Source organism: Nomascus leucogenys, chromosome 7b (assembly GCF_006542625.1).
Source record: "Nomascus leucogenys isolate Asia chromosome 7b, Asia_NLE_v1, whole genome shotgun sequence".
In the NCBI taxonomy this organism is placed as follows: domain Eukaryota; kingdom Metazoa; phylum Chordata; class Mammalia; order Primates; family Hylobatidae; genus Nomascus; species Nomascus leucogenys.
Window position 1 is genome coordinate 77,775,518 of NC_044387.1, and position 21,199 is coordinate 77,796,716.

The 21,199-nt window shown below is 32.6% G+C and overlaps 1 protein-coding gene across 4 annotated transcripts in view; it reads left to right on the top strand.

The window, feature by feature from the left end:
- The window catches only part of GLRB (glycine receptor beta), a 90,588-nt gene that overhangs the window by 39,722 nt on the left and 29,667 nt on the right, over positions 1–21,199 (top strand). For all 4 annotated transcript variants that reach the window (XM_030816269.1, XM_003257889.3, XM_003257890.3 and 1 more), the window contains 4 exons: positions 2,477–2,583; positions 4,235–4,302; positions 19,200–19,429; positions 19,535–19,617. In XM_030816269.1, coding sequence (XP_030672129.1) covers positions 2,477–2,583; positions 4,235–4,302; positions 19,200–19,429; positions 19,535–19,617 — 488 coding nt within the window. The remainder of the gene's footprint in view (positions 1–2,476; positions 2,584–4,234; positions 4,303–19,199; positions 19,430–19,534; positions 19,618–21,199) is intronic.

Here is a 21,199-nt window from a genome sequence, read left to right on the forward strand (position 1 = left end):
TCATATAGCATGTACTCTACAGGTCCATTTACTTACCTCTTATTCTTCTACCAACTTTTTTCTACCATTCTCTCCCTCAAAATAACAGCTTTCTGTGTGGTTAATATCTCTTCTGTTTAATCACATGAACATGACTATCAAATGAAAGAATGTAATGGACATAATGGTTGATTCTTCAATATTCATTCCGCACCAGAATATTGATCTGAGCCAATCATGAATGTTTCTTCCTCCTTGCCAGTAATTAGTTCAGCAATGGTCAATGCTGGGAAGATTCTGAGGGTGGGGGAAGTCATTTTTCCTAAGAGAGCGCCCCAGGACAAAATGCTCTTCTTCTCCTGGAAATGACCAGTGGAACTGCTTACCCCTTACAGCACAGGCAACATGAGGCTGAAATATACCTAGAAGAGATGGCAGATTGGAAGTACTTGAACCAATGTGTATTTAATACTATAAAAACAGTAGGGAACTACAAATATATAGAAGCCATGAATCCCTCAATAATCATACTGTTTTCATTTTGTCTAGTGGGTAATATACCCACAGATAAGAAAAGAAAAGCTACAAATGATTGCCAAACAATATATTTATTAGTTCATGTTTATTAGAGTAAGGTTGCATGGTTGAGGCAAGATTTTACAAATAAGATGAGGTTTAAAAGGGCAGATTTGGTTTAGATTAGTATAATAAAGAATGGAAGTTACAATATTCCAGGAAGAGAGACTGATTCTGTGGAAGGACAAAATTTGGTAGTGAGATAAAGGGCTAAATATGAGTTTGACTGACACAGCCTACAGCTAGAAGCAGAAAAATCAGCTGGGAAGTTCTAAACTACAAAATTTAGTGTTAATTGTCATCATGTTGTCTTTTCATTGTTTAGAAGGAATGTACTTGTAAAAGATTTTATATGAAGAGACACAGTAATAGCAGTCCTGAATTGATCCAATACAAGTGTATTTTGTAATCAATCAATTCTTTTTCTTCCTTTGAATGAGAAAACTTGTAGATAGGTTTGAACACTAATTTGCATCCTAATATCCAATTTTCCCACATACCCTCATTCTGTTTAGAGTTTTCCATCTTTTGTTAAAGGATGACAACTGGCTGTAAGGAAGTTATAGTTTTACCTGCAATGGAATGGAAAATCTAATTACCAGCCCTCAAGTTTATGAAGCTGTGATATTGGAGCCAATAAAGCCATGAGAAGCAATTTTTAAAAACTCGTATTATCTCTGCACTTTTGGGAGGTTTAACTGATTGATTTTCATTTTTTAAAACGCTTTGCAGTCTGACTGAATTTCTATTTGAAAGGGTTGTCTGTATCAATTCATAGTATTATTAGATTATGTCATACATTTTTTTCTGTTATATCTCACCTACAATAGTTGCCTCTTATTGGCAGATTGTATGAAAATAAACTCAGAAATGCCTAATAGATAAAGAGTTTTGATTTCTATACAAAGCCAAGCCTGTTGCATCTAAGTTTCCTTCATTTAAATTAATATAATTTATGAAATTGAGACTTTTTACCATATCAATACAGAAAACAGCTGAGCTAGGTGCTCCAAGTAGAGTTTTACTCTTCCTTGTGATTGTCATGGATTTTGTGTGTGTGTGTAGGTAATGGGAAAAATTATTATGCATAAGACTTTATGAGGGGTAAAATAAACCAAACCCAAACAAAGACAACAAAACATTTTCCTTAGCTTCCAAGAAAGTGCCTTTCTAAAAAAGGGCTCTTAAGCAGCCACCAATTTTATCACTTATCATTATTCAAAGTTAATTAAAATAGCAAAACAATGCAGATTTTCCTCTTCTTAATAAAGAGTTGATGACAAATATATACAGAAAAGCAATAGGTAGTTATCTCTTACAGCTCTGTATAGTATAGAGTATTTTACTTGTTTCATTTATTTGATAATGGTGAAAAGTCTTTTACCAATTCCCTTCTGCCTCCCAGACTGCCATATTTTACTGTGTGAGGAAAATGTTCACTGTATTTCTTGGGGAATATCATTTTATAAACATCAGCATGATTGTCTTAGAATTCTTAAGACCATCTCTCTGGTCAGATTGTTTTTGTGTTGGCAGGTTAATATTACACATTGTTCAAAAAATGTTTTCTGCTGTTTTTTTCTCATTATGTGCACTCCCTTTGTACTTGCCTAGATTTCAATGGCAGGTTGCTTCAGAACAAGTAACCTGTCTGCTTAATTTTACTTTACAGAAAGTAACATGGAGTATTTAGAGCAATGTTTCATATATTTAGTAAAGTTAATTGTTAAAATATATATTTTTTAATAACAATGTCTTTTGGGTTTTTAACAATGTTTACTAGTCTCTATTTCTATTTGAAAAAGCCATACTATAGTTGTGGATTTCTCTGAAAAAGGCAGTCTTTCCTCCCAATGAGAATTACCCATTTCTGTTGTTTGCTATTTATAACTGCTTATCAGGATTTTTCTCTCTCTTATAGTCAGCAGTCAGCAGAGGACCTTGCTCGAGTACCTGCCAACTCCACTAGCAATATCTTGAACAGGTTATTGGTCAGTTATGATCCCAGGATAAGACCAAACTTCAAAGGTTTGTCTCCCCCATATAAATTTTCATTTTTATTGTTTAAAAATTAATTTTATATGTATAAAGCTTTGTGATATTTTATATGTATATGCTTTGTGATATTCAAAACAGTAAGATTTCAAAGTGATATATACCAAAAATGTCCTTAAGTTCAGAGAAATTCAATGCCTAAAATATTCAGATAAGTAAAATACGAATTCTAATTGTTTTATGGGTTACCTGTTTTTAAAAATTCAAAAAAGGATATACTGTGAATTAATAAGCCAATGTCTGTAATGGGTTTTCTAAGTACTATTCTTAACCTTAGTGGTTTAAAATTTAGACTCTGGAAATAGACCTGGCTTTCATTCACAGACACCAGAGTTATATAATTTGCAGAATGATGATTTTCTCATTTAGGGAAAGAGAACAGTTCTGATGTATATTTAGAGTCTTTCTTACTTTTTGTTAGTATTTCACATTAATAGAAAATTATCTGTATTCTTTTGCTGAAAAACAATGGCCATATGATTTTTAAAAGCATGTTAGCTTTGTGAATGAACGTGACTGTATTCTACAACATAGATTATTTTTATTCCAATTAGATATTACCATTTATCACACCTTTTAAGAACCAAAACTATGCTTACAATAAAATAAGCCGTGAGCAGATTGTACAGTTGTACAGACCTTTTTTGTATACTTTTGATGAATTAGAAAAAAGCTGTATGAAAAAAATCTCCTCTGGAAAACTATAATCCTTGTTGCTGGTTAAGGACAGGTATTAATGTAGATCAGATTAACATTATAAGGCTTGATTTTTTTTTGCCTTTAGGAAAAAAAATGGTCTGCAGCTGCTTCTAGTCAACTGAAGTTATACAACTATGTTGTAAAAATGGGTTTTTGTTCATTACCAGGACCTATTCAGTTACTTTCAACAACAGCCATGGTCTAGGTTGTCACATGTCTACCATATATTGATTCACCACCTGTTTTTCATCAGTTAGTGGTTATGTGGCTAAAAGGCTAAATTCACATTTTCCCTTTGTTAGCACAACCAGCAGCCACAATGAGTTGAAAAAAATAGAAAGAAATTTGCAACATTATACCTTAGTTCTCACTCTGTGAACTTTCAAATTATTTTTCAAAAGGTCAGGCAAAATCTTTATAATGACTCTGCTATGTGTCCAATTAGCTTTGCATTTTCATGAATTAAAAATTAAAATGTAATAATTATAAGTAAAATTTATTGAATACTGTTTTACCTATTAAAGTAAGAATTCGAACTGATTAGAAAAATGCAAAAAATTAAACTCTGTTTTCAAAATGATTCTTTAAGAATAATTTGTAGTTCCTTAAAGGAAATGTATTAGGGCAATTTTAAAAAAGATTTAAAAGTAAATGTATTTTACAGAGTCTCTACAATTTAAGACATAATTCTTCCTGAAAAAAAGAACATTATAAAATACAATTGAACTCATTTTTTATTGGTATTATGATTCCTATTTAGAAAAATGTTAATAGCAATTATGAACATGTTATACTGAGACCATAGATTTTGCATTCCTTATGGATTGGAAAAAATATAATAATTAAATGTGTAAACCAAAAAACTATGATGATTCTGACCAAGTTTTTTACAGCTAATAAATATATTCTTAATTTTTATTCATAGGCATTCCTGTTGATGTAGTAGTCAACATTTTCATTAACAGTTTTGGATCCATTCAAGAAACAACAATGGTAAGATTGTAATTAATATTTTGTCAAATATTTCAATAGAGGAGATAGTGAAAGTAGCATTAAAACTGAACAATAAGGAGCAACTCAAAAAATCCATGCCCTTTCCTAGTATGAAATGTCCAAATTTCTAGATTTTGTTAAATCAGTGATTTCAGTTACCCACATAATTTTGCAATTCAAATTTAGCTTTAATATTGCAGTAAAACTTACAGACTTAAAAGAATCGATGTATTCCCCCTGAAAAACTGTGATTGGATACAACCTGGAGAAAGGACTTATGCCATGAAGACTCTTGGGCAACAGTTTTTGTTTTCTAATATGCTTATATGTTGGAACATTCAAAGTGTTTTAAGTATTCAAGGTTTTTTCTTCCAATTTCCTGAGAAGAATCTTTGTTTTACCTGTTATGTCCATTTTGTGATATGTAGAGCAGGGAATTGTGAGAAACAAATAAGAAAATTGATTTTCATAAGACAGGGCAATGTGAACGCCTTGAAAAGATGGTGCAGCAAGATGAAAGGGCCGGGAAAGGCAGGTGAAGACTGGGAAGGAGTGACAAGCAGACTCGTGTCTTGAAGGGAATAGGAAAGAGGTTCGAGAGAGGTTTGGCTGTTGTCCATGATAAGTTGGACTTTAGGGACAAAGTTTTCGATAAAGTAATATTAGTAGATTTCCTAAGCCTCTTGAAAGCCATTTGATAAAGTCTATTTGCTTATTAAGGTTTTAGAATATTAAATTTGTGCTATTTTTGACAAACCACATGGTGAAATAATACTTCAGGTGGAAGAAAGAAGACCTAAGGTATTTTTTCCTGTATTTTTGGGAGATACTTTTATTAAATAATAATATAAGATTTTGATTGCAAGCCTAGTAAGAATGGCAAGAGTACAGTCTAATTTTCCTGAGAATATCTCAGACTAGTGAAATAATTACTTAAAATATTTACTCCATTATTCCTAGTAGCAGCAGCGTAGTACATTATAAAAGCAATTGTACATTGCATTTACTTAATGACACCTATTTTTATATTTTAATTGTGATGAGAATGTTATTTATTTGTAGAAGTATATATTTAAGCTAGGTAATGGACAACGTGTAGATATTTTAGAGAATTACTTAAAAGATTTGGGGATTATGGCCAAAATTCACTTCCAGTGACTTTTTACATCATTTAAATAACATAGACATGCATTATAAATCACTAGGACACCTTTCTGAAATAAAATATAAACTACTATATATGACTCAAGAGACAGTATAGCACTCATTAACTGAAAATGTGATTAATCTATCTATATACTTCACTTTCCAAGAGTAAGAGATATCATTTTCTCAAGGTAAAACTTTGCAGAAATCTATTGATCTCCACACCCCGTTCTGTACCCTGGTTATCTAGCATGACACCACTACACTAATACAGAAACACAGCTATCAAGATATTGCATCCTGTAGGAAACATCCCCACTCTTTATCTTGCATGCCCCTGTGATCAGATCCGAGAGAGTTTTAGGTCAGCTAATGCAAGGATCTTTTTTCCTTCTTTGCATATATCATAGCTCAGTAGGTATCATTAATGTATCTATTTTGTAATAAATACTGAATTCCTTCCAACTATCAGGAAGGAATTCTGGTAGGTCTCATCAGTAGTTACTTGATTGTATTGAGTTGAAAATACCAGGGAGCATGTAATATTTACATAATTTCTTACAGAGTTTTGATGATTATGATAAAATATTTTATCATTTCTAATATTATATCCTCTCACTCATCTGCACAGACCCATCCCAGTAGTTAGCCAAGAATAACTTATCCTTGGCACCAGATTCAATAAATTCTCACCATGGAGTCTTTACCCTTGCTTTTTATTCTTGATCTTCTTCTCTTCTAAACAGAAATTTTTATGGCTATTCTCACTCACTTTGCGCACTCTTTTCAATCTAGGTTTTTCATCTCTATTATTTGCCTGTTACTTTAATAGCTTCTATACTGTAATTAAATTATTTTTGTGTGTATTCCTTTTATTCTGTAATGGACTATAAACTCATAAAATTAGCAATAATGTATTCTACTTATTCATTTTTCCATAAAATACAGAAGATATTAGGCACTCAATAGTGAACACATAAATAAATATTTTTATATTAGCCAATAGTGAATGAATAAATGAACAAGTAAAATTGCTATTTGTTTAGTTAAGTAAGATGGTTGGTGGAACAAATTTAAACAGTAGACTAATGTTGAGCATTTAGATGGCTTAATAACAGACTGAATAATGTCATTACTACAGAGTGTAATTTTGAAAACTTTGAAAACCTTTATCTAAAGGAGTCAAATTATTTATATTCATTATTTCTTTGATCATATAGCCTGGATGAAAACCAATCTGCCGTTCACTTTATATTGACCGACATGCCTAAATGTTTAAGATCAGAACTACACTCATTAAATAGATGTAAATATTCCATTTTACCATAATTATTCTTTTTTGCTTCCAGCAATATTTATTTTATATACCCTTATAAAGTAGAATTGTATGTATATATCATTTTACAGTCGTATTTCATATATTTGCTCAGTCTTCTCAAGGCAAATGCTGTAATACCTTGTTGCTTAATAGTTAGGAAAGCATAAGTCATTATAGATATATAAATGACATTAAAATCTTTCAAAAGAAAAAATTCATCTAGACAACACTTCATTTCTTCATAATTTGTTATAAACAATGGTCAGAAAATAATAGTGATAACCCAGAAGTGTAACCCAAAAGGGTATACATGTCTGGACAGGAGTTATGTTATGAGAGGACACTTCTTCAAAACAAACAAAAATAATAAAAATAAACAAAAAAAGTTCCCCAAAACAAGAGTTTGAGAAAGCAGAGAGTATTAGATTTGTCTACATATAGGATGTACATTCATGGCACTATAATGGTGGGCTGTGTGTGAGTTGTGTCATCCAACAGGCTTGTGTTTGAGTCTGTTGTGTCCTTGCTGTGTTACTAAAGGGAGTGAATAAGTTACAAATTAAAACAACGGTATTTTGACTGGCATAGCAACCACTATGCCAGTGATGATGACTTTTTGGTTGTCATACATTAGCAAATTAATTTAAAATTTCATAATAGTATATTATCCTAAAAACTGAATTATTTCTAATTGTATTAGCAGTCCTACTGTATATGTATGGCTTTGTCTATTACTGGCCTCCTAGAAATCTCCCCTACAAGGATCTACAAAAATAAAGGAAGTCCTGGCCAGGCACAGTGGCTCATGTCTGTAATCCCAGGAACTTGGGAAGCTGAGGCAGGTGGATCACTTGAGGTCAGGAGTATAAGACCAGCCTGGCCAACATTGTGAACCCCATCTATACTAAAAATACAAATAAATAAATAAATAAATAAATAAATAAATAAATAAGCCAGGCATGGTGGTGCACACCAGTAATCCCAGCTACTTGGGAGGCTGAAGCTGGAGAATCACTTGAATCCAGGAGGTGGAGTCTGCAGTGAGCTGAGATCCTGCCAAAGGAAGTCTTAACATTTAAAAAGCTTCAGTATTGCCCTGTGCTTTCCTCTGAAGTTCAAACCATTCTACTTCAGCAGATAGTGCTTATTAAAGAAAGCACAATGCAGAACACAGAGCCTGGGAGTAGATATAACATGAATAGCCACGAGTCAGGTGTCAGAAAGATGGAGGGCAACTTTTAAAGGAAGAAGGGCAGACCATTTCATCAGTGGATAATGTTGATTATCAACCGAGAAGCAAGCAAAGTTATTGGCATTAATGTTATTGTCAGGAAATCTTAACCAATTCTATTTGGAAAAAATTTGTTTTTGCTTTTTTTTCTCTAAATTTAGATGCTAAATGTTGCTGGCTAAACTAGAAGTCACCTCACATTATTCATAAGCCATAATTGTGTAGTGGAGGAAAAATTACAGCCTTATTAATGTTCCTTAAGCTCTTCCATATCTCTATGGTTGTATGCTGCTTCAGCCTGTTTTATGGCCTCATTGTGAAGCTTTATAGTTCCTATTTCTCATGTCTGTGTGCTCATTTGTATTTTGCTACCTTACATTTTTGTAAGGTATCATTATCAATACTATAAGTGGTATTTACCAACATTAACAGTAGCATCACCAAAATTGTCAAATAAATGTTATCATCCCAATGTGAAGTTGCTGGAACAGTCAGTTCTAGTTCTACCATTTTATGTGCTACTGCTTGTGACAACTGAAATAAGAGTATTCAAAACAGTGAGAAGAATGATTTGTTAGATGCTAGGTGACATCTGTTCTACAGTTATGCTTACAATATTTGTTGAGTTTCCATTCAGTTCCTAACTTTGGCTTTAATCAGCAGGATTTTCATAATTGAAAATGTGACCTATTGAACTTATGTGGGGAAAACTAGGTATTATGGTGTATTGTCATAATCTATACACTGACACTTTGCCTTATCAGAAATACATAAAAGCTCTTTCATGGAAATAAAAGCCTGTTTATACAATCCATTTTCTTTCTTTAGTTTAGGCATGCTTTGTAATTATATTGAATTATTATTGCACTATAATTCATGATCCTGTCAGACTTTCTATGCCTTTTTGTTCCATGACTTTTTGTTTATTTTAATAATAGATTGCAACTCCTTTTGGGAAACACAGCTGTGACTGTCAAGAAAAAAAATCATATTTGAGATCCACTAAAAATGCTTGATTCTAGTTCTTGGTAATTGCTCATCTTTGTTGTTTTAAAACAATTTTATTTTATATATTTTTATATTTAGATTTAAAATGCTTTCCTTAAAACTTGCCTAATTTACTATTTATATTTTGTTTTTGTTGTTAATTTTAAAGCATGTACTATAGAATAATAGAATTTACTGTAGAATAATATTAGACATATTTGTCCCATTTTTATTTCACGTATCTTAGATTTTACATCTTAGATGTAAAATCATAAACATTAAACTGATTTCATATTTATTTTTCTCATGTTATTCATCTTCAGGGTTTGCACTCTGTTGTTGGCTGAATAATGGCTCCCTAAAGATGTTCATGTAATCACTGGTAATCACAATTCTTATATGAAATTTCTAATCTCACTAGAGGCTAAATTTTTATCCGTTTCAAACCTGTGGATGTGCTGTTTTATATAATAAAAGGGACATTTCAGATGTGATTAAATTAAATATTTGGAGATCGGGGGCGAGTATCCCAGTTTCTTCAAGTGAGCCAGTATAATTGCTAGCGTTCTTCTAAGACAGAGACAGCAATATCAGGGTCAGTGGTAGTAGCTGTGATGCAGGAAGCATGAAGCGGTAGTCATGCAAGGAAGGGACCACGACTCAAGGAATGCAGGTGACCTCTAGAAGCTGAAGAAGCCAAAGGAAACAGGTTCTTTCCTCAGAGGCTTCAAAGGAACCAACCCTTCAGACGGAACAATTGACTTCAGCTCAGTGAACATGATTTTGGTTTTCTAAGCTACAGAACTGTAAGATACTAAATTTGTGGTGCTTTAGGCCACTGTTTTTGGTTATTTTGTTACAGTGGCAATTGGAAACTAGTACATATGCTGATGAGCATTTGTTAGTATTTTTTTTCCTTCTGAATTCTGCTGGAGGTTTATCTGATTGCATATAACTTCCTCCCAAGTCCAGCTGAAGGATTATCTGATTATAACATAACTTTTTCCATATATGAAAATGCCAGACTAATCAGTTGTATTTTATTGAGTAATTACTTAAACCTCTCACTCATTAAGGTTAATTCTATTAAGGATGTAATTTTTAAATATTGTATCTATGTTTTTAGTAGTTAAAATATACTTTATTCCTTTCTCTATGTCAAAGTTACCTTTTTTCAGTGTATGTACATGAAACTGAACAATTTATTATGGATACTTCCCTCATTACCATTTTTCTTCAAGTTACATTATTTGGAAGCATTGGTGATTAAATTTCACAAGTAAGAGTACTGTATTAGGCATTGAGGAAGGATGAAAAATGTCCAAGTTTTGTTTTCTCTTTCCAGTAATTTGGTTATTGTTATTAATGGATATGAAAAAAATTAATGGTGTGAATAATGCTAGACAACTTCCTGAACTGAACTGTCAACATGATACAGAAGGCATTTCCTCATTCCTGTATTTAATAGAAGTGTATTGGATGCGTTTTATACTCAGCCTCAGCAGGTTTCTATTCTTTATGGGGTTTCCAGCCTAGTGTGGCACCACAGCACCACCTAGCAGGCTCTCCTAATAGAAGTGGACTATGAGCATAGATCTAGAACAATTAATTATCCATAAGGTTTTATTGAAGAATCTTTAATTAAAAACCTTGAAAAATTATACATTGAGAAAAATCACTACTATATAACCTAAGAGCTTTTACAGGCATTCGGGTAACTTGCAATTCTTAGATGAAATTTTAACCTGACTAGAGGCTAAATTTTAAATCCTTTTCAAACCAGGCTTTTAATAGCCCTATTGACAGAACTTTAATTATAATGCTGCTAGATGCTATAAGAGCTGATCTCTTTTATTTATTTGAATGCTAATTTTTGCCATAATGCAAAGAAAACAGATGAATTTAAGATTACATATATGAGCTATTCTAACAACATTACAAAATACAAACAGTTCTTAATATTAAAATATCATTTATGAAACTTAACTGATTATATTGTCTTGTTGTGAAATGTTTTATTGCCTTGAAGAAATAGTTTAATTTGGGTGTTAATTGGTTCTAAAAGTTTTTGGAGACCATCCATTTTTTCAGATAATGATTAATAGTGTGCTATTTGGAATGAACAATGAATAGTATTTGTCACCAAGTACTTTAAAAGCAATTAAGTAATTTCCCACTCATAAAAGAAGTCTGTTTCTGATGGGAATTTGTTTCTTGCAAAATAAATTATAGAGCTATAATTACTGTGATTGAATAATTGAAAATGAAAATAAATAGGTTTCAAAGATGGTTATCTTAATATAAAGCATTTGAAATGCCAATAACTAGTAATTATTTGAAAATACTCATAAAACACTAACCAAAACATGTAACTAGTGAACTTTTATCTTTTAATGAATGTTCAACACAAACCATTAACTTAAATTGTAAAAATTTGACATATTCTTAAAAGATACATAAGCTTGCTGGAACTTGTGTTGAATCATAATATTATATGGCCTCATTAATAGAAAAGAATCTTTGAAGAACTTTCATAATGAAATAAGAAGTAATAATCAGGACGATCCATTGAATGAACCAATGAAGTAGGCAATTTCCAGTTTTGGTGATGCTCATTAGAATACGACGCTGATGGAATTCTATTTAAAAAAAATAATTGGGGTAGAGACCCATTTGAACTTTTTTTGTGGTGTATTGAGGTTACAATGGTGCAGCTTAAAGCAAGAAGAGTTTAGGAGATGCTAAAAAATATATGTTAGCACTGTGTTGAGATCTGAGATCTAGAGGTGAATGACTGTTCAAAGTAATCGTAGGTAGATCATCTCAGTACAGAGAAACCCAAATATGTTACACTATATGCAGAATTTTTTGAAGCAAAAAAGCATATTAAGCACTCTACAAGCATTAAAAAGGAATAACAACAACATGAAGGATATTTCCTAATAAAATGAAAAAGTTTTTTGGCACCTAATATCTCCAGGTGCAGTTCATGTACTTTGCATATAACATCTCACAGAATTCTTCCTAAAACTCTATATTGTGAGTGTATAATTATTATCCCTATCTTATATAGAAGGGAACTTTGTCTTCCATTCACTCCTTAATCCCCTGCAATTTTGTTTTTGATACACCACTGTACCCAAAATGTTTTTGCTACAATCTTCAGTGGCTTCCTCTTTTGCTGAAAGTAGTCAGTGTTTTTGTTTGTTTGTTTGTTTTTGTATTTTACCTTCTGTGGCACTTGCTGCAGTTGACCATCACAAAGCTTTTGTTCTTTTGGTTTGGTGAAATCACATTGTTAGGATTTTTTTCTTTTTCAGTCTTCTAGCCAGTCCTTTAAATTCTTACCCTCCCAGGTATTTTTGTGTTTCTTGTTTTTGTTTTTGTTCTGTATTCCTGCTCCAAGTAATAATTTTGAACAAAGCTATTCTTAGTCTTGATTTTTTTGGTAATGTTTTGAAGGTACATGCATGTTGTAATATGTATCAGAATTTCATTCCTTTTTTATGGCCAAATAATATTCCATTGTGTGTGCATGTACATACCAAATTTTGGTTGTTTATCTCTTAATGGACATGGGTTATTTTCACCTTTTGGCTACTGTAAATAATGTTGCTATGAACATGGGTGTACAAGTGTATCTGTTGGAGTGTCTGCTTTCAATTTTTGGGGGTATATACCTAGGATTGGAATTGCTGAATCATATATAAATTCTGTGTTTAGCTCTTTGAGGAAAATATATAATTTTTAAAAGTTTAAGACAGACTTATAGTGAAGACATATAAATGATTTATTTGATGCACTAATAAGGGAACCAACAGCATAGTGAAGCTGATTCAAGGAAGAATTCAAGAGACTGCAGTGAAAGAAATAAAGCTGAAATTAGATTGTTAAATTTAATACAAAACTTGTTAATGTTATACAGAGACATATAAGCATAGTCTTGCAGAATTTTTTTTTCTACAAGACAGAAATCATTAGTAACATCAATTTTTAAAAGTTATCTAATTTCACAGTCATAACCCTAATCAATAGAAAGTAGCAATTCAAAGTTACATTGTCCTGGAGAATCACAGGCATTAAGGTGGGCTTATTAGACATTGTTTTAGTGTGATATTGAAAGAACAAACAATATTTTTGCCTTATCTTAAAATTTTGGATTTTTTTTCTTAACCTTGTATTTCTTGACTTTGATTTTGTTTATGGTGTTTTTTGCATTCACTTTTTAAGAGTAGACTCAATGTAGACATTATTGTAGCTTTATTCATAATTGACAAAAATGTCATTTACTAAATGGATGGATAAACACACCAAATTGGTACATTTGTTACCAAACATAATTAGATGTTATCCTCCAAAGTTTATCTTTTATATTAGGTTTCATTCCTAGTTTAGAACATTCTATGGGTTTTGTCAAATGTATAATGATATATATTCACCATTATAGTATCATACAGAAGAGTTTCACTGCCCTAAAAATCATCTGTGCTTTGCCTGTTCATCCCTTTCTCCTCTCTGAATTCTGGCACCACTGATCTTTTTATTGTCTCCATAGTTTTGCCTTTTCCAGAATGTCAGATAATTGGAATCGTACATTATGCAGCCTTTTCAGATTGGCTTCTTTCACTTAATGATATGCACTTAATGTTCCACCATATCTTTTCATGGCTTGATTGTTCAGTTCTTTTTAACACTGAATAATATTCCATTGTCTGAATGTAACACAGTTTACTTACCCATTCATCTACCGAATGACATTTTCATCAATTATGAATAAAGCTACCATAAACATCCAAGTGAAGGGTTTTGTGCTGACATGTTTTCAGCTCCTTTGGGCGAATACCTAGGAGTGTGATTGCTGGATCATATGGTAAAAGTATGTTTTGTTTTGTCAGAAACCACTGTCTCCAAAGTGGCTGAACAGTTTTTCATTTTTATCAACAATGAATGAGTTTTTTCCACTTTTTCCACATCCTTGCGTTCGTTATTGTCAGTGTTCTGGATTTTGGCCATTCAAACAGGTGTGTAGTGGTATCTGATTGTTGTTTTAATTTGCATTTCCCTGATGTCATAGGATGTTGAACATCTTTTCATACACTTATTTGCCATCTGTATATATTCTTTGGGGTAGTATCCGTTCAGGTCTTTTGGACATTTTTTAATTGAGTTGTTTGTTTTCTGATGGTTGAGTTTCAAGAGTTCTTGGTATATATCTCGGCCTTGATTTTAACTCCTACCTTTCCACTGTCTCTTACTTGGCCCCTGAATTGTTTGGGCCATTTTCTCTATCTTGATATTTAATCATTCTTACTGTGATTGATTATATTGTATTGTTGATGAAACTGATTAAGAAGTGGTGTCTTTTTGCCTCTGTCTTTATTCTGCTTTTCCCACGTGTCACCCACCACCTGTCAAAGTTTTTACTCTTTGGGAACCTCAACAGATTTAAGTTCTACAGCCTTTCCTGATCCCTGGTGTCTGACGTATCATTTATTCTCTCAACAAGTATTGCCTTGTTCTTACATCCCTTAAGGTCTTTACCAATTGTTTCATGACTTGTTCAATCATCACTTCCTGAGGATATGGACCCCATGTTCTTATCCCTCCCAGATAGCTCAGACCTTTGAACATGGGAAGTCTTTATTAATGAATAACTGTTGAATTAATGAACAAATGAAGGAAGGAATGATTGTTTAACATAGTCCAGCAAAACCAGCTTTTAAATGAGCCTCTTTAATCACTGAATTTAATCTGGACCATAATAACAAGTAGTCCACACAACAAGTTTGCCATGTTACTTCATATATCTCTAGTCAGTGAAATCTGAATAATAGTCTGAAAATCTCAGATTTGTTTTCTAGTACCATTTTGTGTTGATCTCTGTATGGCTAGCACCTAATGTAGTGCTTGATTTTTAGTACATATAAAAATGCCTTCTAAAAGCTTTTGAATAATTAGTAAAATGTTAGCTTTAATCATGTTTAGCAGCCAACTAAAACTTCTAGGTAACATCTTTACAATAATAGAAAAGGAATGCTGTCAATAATAATGTCTGCATATTCAAAATGGTGATAATAGACATAATGATAATAATGTTAATAATACATATAATAAAAGTAATAAACTTTTGTGAGTACTCACTTGGGGCCAGGTTTCATGCTTTCGGTAGAGTATCTCCTTTAATTCTTAGAGTAACTGTGGACTAATTTTACTGACAAGGAATTTGAGGCTCAGAGAAGTTAAATAACTTGACTTAAACCCATATAGCAAATTATTTAGCACAGAATTTAGACCCAGATTTCTCTAACTACAGGTCTAAGCATAGGTATCAATTCATTAGTTAGCTGAAACTGATCTTCAGAGTCAAAATTAGATGTGCATTGTGAACTGGTTTTTGTTTTATGTTTACATAGCCTTTTTCAAGTTATGTTTGACTGATGTTCAATGTCCCTTATGGTTATTTTTTTAAAAGCAAGGGGAGCTCACAGCTTTATCCTTGCTAACCAGACCATGAAAACGAATATATCATTAATAAATAATTTTAGAATGAATGATTTCATTTACCTAGGGATTTAGATGGAATTTAAATAAATGTTCTCTGAAAGTCTGTGATCTAATCTGTAGCTGGATTCCCAAGGATGCAAAATGGGAAGAAAATAAAGGAAACCTGTTTATTTATATAGCAGGTTCTATGTTAATCCTTTACACTGAGTATTTTATTTAATCCTCACATTAGGACATCTATATATATCCTCTCTCTCTATATATATATATCCTATATATATCTATCTATCCTATATATGTATCCTCTATATATATCCTATATATATATATATATCCTCTCTATATATATCCTATATATATCCTCCATATATAATCCTATGTATATATCCTATACATATATCCTCTATATATATCCTATATATCATATATATATACACACACACACTATATTAAGAAACTGAGTTTAGAAGGGCTAAGAAACTTGCTCAAGGCCAAACTTTTAAGACTTAGAGGTGAACTCTTAATCAGCCCTTTTACCTTTCCAAGCCCATGCTGTCTCCATTATACCAGCCTTTATAAATTACGTTATTATAAATTTTTAAAAAGTTGTTTAGGAAGGTATAAAGACTAAAAATGGAGGTTGACTATAAATAAAGTGTTCTTACATCATTTCTAATTTTTCCATAGTTGGTTGTTATTTTGTCAAGGCTATGTAGGGCTCTTCTGTATCCTACACAGCTTTCTGCTGATTAAAATGCTTGGACTTAATATACTGATAAAAAATACAAATGTATTCTTGAGTTGTGTAGAAACATTCATAAGATTTCAAGAAGGATTTACTTCACATGGAGAAACACTATTAAAATTCCTATAGAAATTTAAAAACAAAGCTATTTTTTGTATATAATTTTAGATTAGTTAACCATACCATTTTGAAAATAGGTAGAACATGGAATTATGCTTCCAAAACATGTGTGCATGTATGGAAATTTTAAGGGGAATATTGTATGATACAGGCTTAATTTATGAACTTTCACCCCAAAAATATAGAATGACTTCTTTTTTAATTATGCAAAACATGTTGAAGTTAAATACTAGCATTTCTTTAATTTCTGTCAGATAATACCGTGAATATTATCATAAAATAGTGATATAAAATCTTTAGAAATTAATTACTGAGCAGCCAATCAGCATACATTCTCAAAGATATTTGTTTTGGTCTGGATAAAGAATACCAATGAGTGGCCGAGTATGGTGGCTCATGTCTATAATCCTAGTACTTTGTGAGACCAAGGAGGGAAGTTTGCTTGAGCCCGGGCTTTCGAGACCAGCCTGGCCAACATAATGTGATATCATCTCTATACAATTTTTTTTTTAATTACCCAGGAGATTGAGGCTGCAGTGAGCTGTGATAGTTTCACTGCACTCCAACCTAGGCAACAGAGCAAGACCCTGTCTCAAAAATAAAAATAAAAATCTAAAGTAAATAAATAAAGAATACCTATAAGGTTTTAATACTTATATCCCTATACATTTATGTAATATTCTATCAAAAGGAGATAAACTAATATTAGGCTGAAATAAAACATTCTAACTCTGGAAGCCACATTGGCAATGTTTCTTGGCAGCTACAGCCAAATAATGCTGAAATACTCTTGTCAAGAATAAGACAATATCTCAACTGTTATTTTATTTTCTATCCATCCCTATTTCAGAAAGAGTTGAGGTATATGATAAGAAAAATACAATGAAGTAATTGAGAAAGAACTGAATGTGTAAGAGACATACAATGATAATTGCACCAGGATATGAGAGATAAATTGTTAATGCAATTGGTAGTAGAGCTAATGTTTAGCTTCCCAGCTGCAAGACTAAAAGAAAAACACAATTAAGTCTTATTTTCCAGTCATATGAAGCATATAAAAGCATCAGGAGAGCATTTTGATAGTGTAAACTCTGAGGATTAAATGTGATTTTTACTTAGCACATGGTAAATACCTATATAATGGTATGATAGTAATATATTTCTAACAACTTAAAAATTAAATAAGGAATTCATCCTGTGTATTTTGATATAAGGGTCACTGATTACAATAAAGGGTCATAGCTTTAACAAGTATGTAAAATATACATACACAGCTGCATCTGGTTATTTCTTATACTGAAACTTAATATCAAATTAAGGACATAATATTTTATCATAATCTTATGAATGCATATTTTAAATATAGCAATTCAAAGTTATAGGGTTTTGGTGATTTACCTTGATAAAATACAGCACCTAAAGGTGGTGATATGGTTTGGGCATGTCCCCACCCAAATGGCATCTTGAATTGTAGCTCCCATAATTCTCACATGTTGTGGGAGGGACCTGGTGGGAGATAATTGAATCATGAGGGGAAGTTATTTCCCTATTTTTCTTATGATAGTGAATAAGCCTTATGAGATCTCATGGTTTTATAAAGGAGAGTTCCCCTGTACGTGCTGTCTTGCCTGCCACCGTGTAAATCATGCCTTTGCTCCTCCTTCACCTTCTGTCATGACTGTGAAGCCTCCCATGCCATTTGACCTGTGAGTCAACTAAACCCCTTTCCTTTATAAATTACCCATTCTTAGGTATGTCTTTATTGGTAGCATGAGAACAGACTAATACAGAACGTAATAGAATAATTTTCAGTCTGTGTTATTTCAAGGAAGATTTTTAGCAAATAATTTGAAATGAATTACATTGAGTGTTCAAAATGATGTTAAGTGACTATCAGCCACATGCTTTGGCTAAGGTAGTATAATTCATATTTTATTAGAAAATGCTTGAAACCAATGTGTGTTCCCTCTAAAGTAGAGGGCCATGCGTGTCTTCCTGCAATGGATAAAAACGTTTGCCACATTGTGTCTGTTGAAAGCCTTCACTCCATGAGATAGATAGGTTTTAGTCTTGGACATTCTTGAATTAATTTTTGTAGGTGTCGCAATAATCATCAGATATTAAGTAATAATCTAAATTTCATTATGAATTTTAATTTTAAGATATGTATATACTTGGACAAAGGGGAAGAATGATAGTAATACTTAGTGATTCTCAGGCTTTTATGGTACTACCATCTAATCAACTGTAATAATTGGTGTTTATATAAAGGTAAAGGAATTATCAACAAGGTTATATTCTGATGTTTGAGCTAGCAAGTGCTACAGAATGTCTGCAGAAAGTAATTACATAGAGACAAGTGTCTTTATAAAGCTAATGGAGCTCTTCTTTAGTGACACAGTTGTTGTGATCTTGTTTGATGTTGGAAGAACAAAAATATTTGTGCCACTAATCGTTGTAACCCTTTTTGTTTTGGGGCCGAATAAGTTCTTAAAAATAGCAATAAACGGCCAGGCGCGGTGGCTCACGCCTGTAATCCCAGCACTTTGGGAGGCCGAGGCGGGCGGATCATGAGGTCAGGAGATCGAGACCATCCTGGGTAACACGGTGAAACCCCATCTCTACTAAAAATACAGAAAATTAGCCGGGCGAGGTGGCGGGCGCCTGTAGTCCCAGCTACTTTGGAGGCTGAGGCAGGAGAATGGCGTGAACCCAGGAGGCGGAGCTTGCAGTGAGCCGAGATTGCACCACTGCACTCCAGCCTGGGCGACAGGGAGACTCTGTTTCAAAAAAAAAAAAAAAAAGCAATAAACATACACATGTGCACGCATGTACTTTTTCTTCAGGACTATAGAGTTAACATCTTCCTGAGACAAAAATGGAATGACCCCAGGCTGAAGCTCCCCAGTGATTTTAGGGGTTCAGATGCACTGACAGTGGATCCAACGATGTACAAGTGTTTATGGAAACCTGATTTATTTTTTGCAAATGAAAAAAGTGCCAATTTTCATGATGTAACCCAGGAAAACATCCTCCTCTTTATTTTTCGTGATGGAGATGTCCTTGTCAGCATGAGGTACTCTTTTATATTTAATATTTGTGCATTTATATTTTCCTTCTAAAATCAGTGGATGACAGAGAAGTATATTAAATTATTTCTAAGACCCATTTCTACTTCCAGGTTATCTATTACTCTTTCATGCCCTTTGGACTTGACGTTGTTTCCCATGGATACACAACGTTGCAAGATGCAACTGGAGAGCTGTACGTAAATGAGAACATAATTGATTATGAAAATAAAGTGTTTAAAATGTCTGGGTAATACATTCTACTGACATGTTAGATAACAGTAGTAAAACTAGTGCTTTGATTATAAATAGTCATTAAAATATTTATTTAGGGAAATTATAGTTACTCTTTTATTAATGTTATATTAACTTGTATTAAGATAAATCATTTTTGTACTAGCCTTATTTCAGTTCATTGATGTAGGTGTACACTTCTAACATTCCGACTGCCATTGTTATTTGAGTTAGTAATACAGGCAAGGTAAAAGAGAAAATGACGTCCTAATTTCAATAGCATTTCTGATGTTAAAACCAGATTTTCTTAGCAGAAAATTTGGAAAACATTGAAAAATATTCTGTAAATCCAACTAAGCACTCATTCTCTATGAACGTAAAGAAATGTAAACAATTTTTTTACAAAATTGTATTTTTTATGTTTATTTGATCATATATTTTTCAGTTATTCAAAGGTACCCTAGGTGTATTAATTGAAATTATTATTTATCTATAAAATGTACTAATTAATTTCCCATGATGCTTATCTTTTGAAAATAAAAGTAGGACATAAACCTCAAAAAAAAAAAAAAAACACAAATGCAAGGTATGTTTAGCCTGAATACATGGATCATCTTATAATAAGGTCGTCTATTTCTTCAGAGAGTAAAGAATAATTACCTGGCAAAATATCTTGCATATGTATTCTAGGTTATATGTCTAAAGTTACTTTGTGGTTGTTTTTTAAATAATGTACTGAAATGGATCCTAAATTTGAGCAGTATTTATTTCTTTCTAACTATAAAATGAGATTTTGCCCATGTATGTGTTTATATGTTTGCACATGTCTATGTTTTTGTATGTATTTTATATGAGTGCCTGCATGTCAAGATGTACTTGTAGAAAACTTCCAACAGTGCATTTACATTTTGATCCCATTACTGGATGCACTAAAGTATTACTTTCAAAAATACATACACTTTTGAGTTCGATAGTAGATTAGTGTATGCTGTAAAATTCCTTAAATTTTAGCCACATACCTAAGCCCAAAATGTGTGTGCTTCAGGATGCTGAAATGATGCTGTAATTATGTCCCTTTGAGGGATTATTTTATTGGCCTTCTATGGTGATGCAACTCCTTTAGGGAATTTTGCAGTGATCATAATGATTATTATTATTATTTTTTAAAACAGAGTCTTGCTCTGTCACCCAGGCTAGACTACAGTGGTGCGATCTTGGCTCACTGCAACCTCCACCTCACGGATTCAAGCGATTCTCCTGCCTCAGCCTCCCGAGTAGCTGGGATTACAAGCGTCCACCACCGTGCTTGGCTAATTTATTTTTGTATTTTTAGTAGAGATGGGGTTTCACCATATTGGCCAGGCTGGTCTCGAACTCCTGACCTCGTGATCCACCCGCCTTGACCTCCCAAAGTGCTGGGATTACAGGTGTAAGCGACCGCACCAGGCCAATTTCTTAAAAAAAATTTAGATGTTTCAATGATTACATTTCTTTTAAAAATCCCAGGGAGCATATTACATGATTGTAAATGTATACATTCAGAA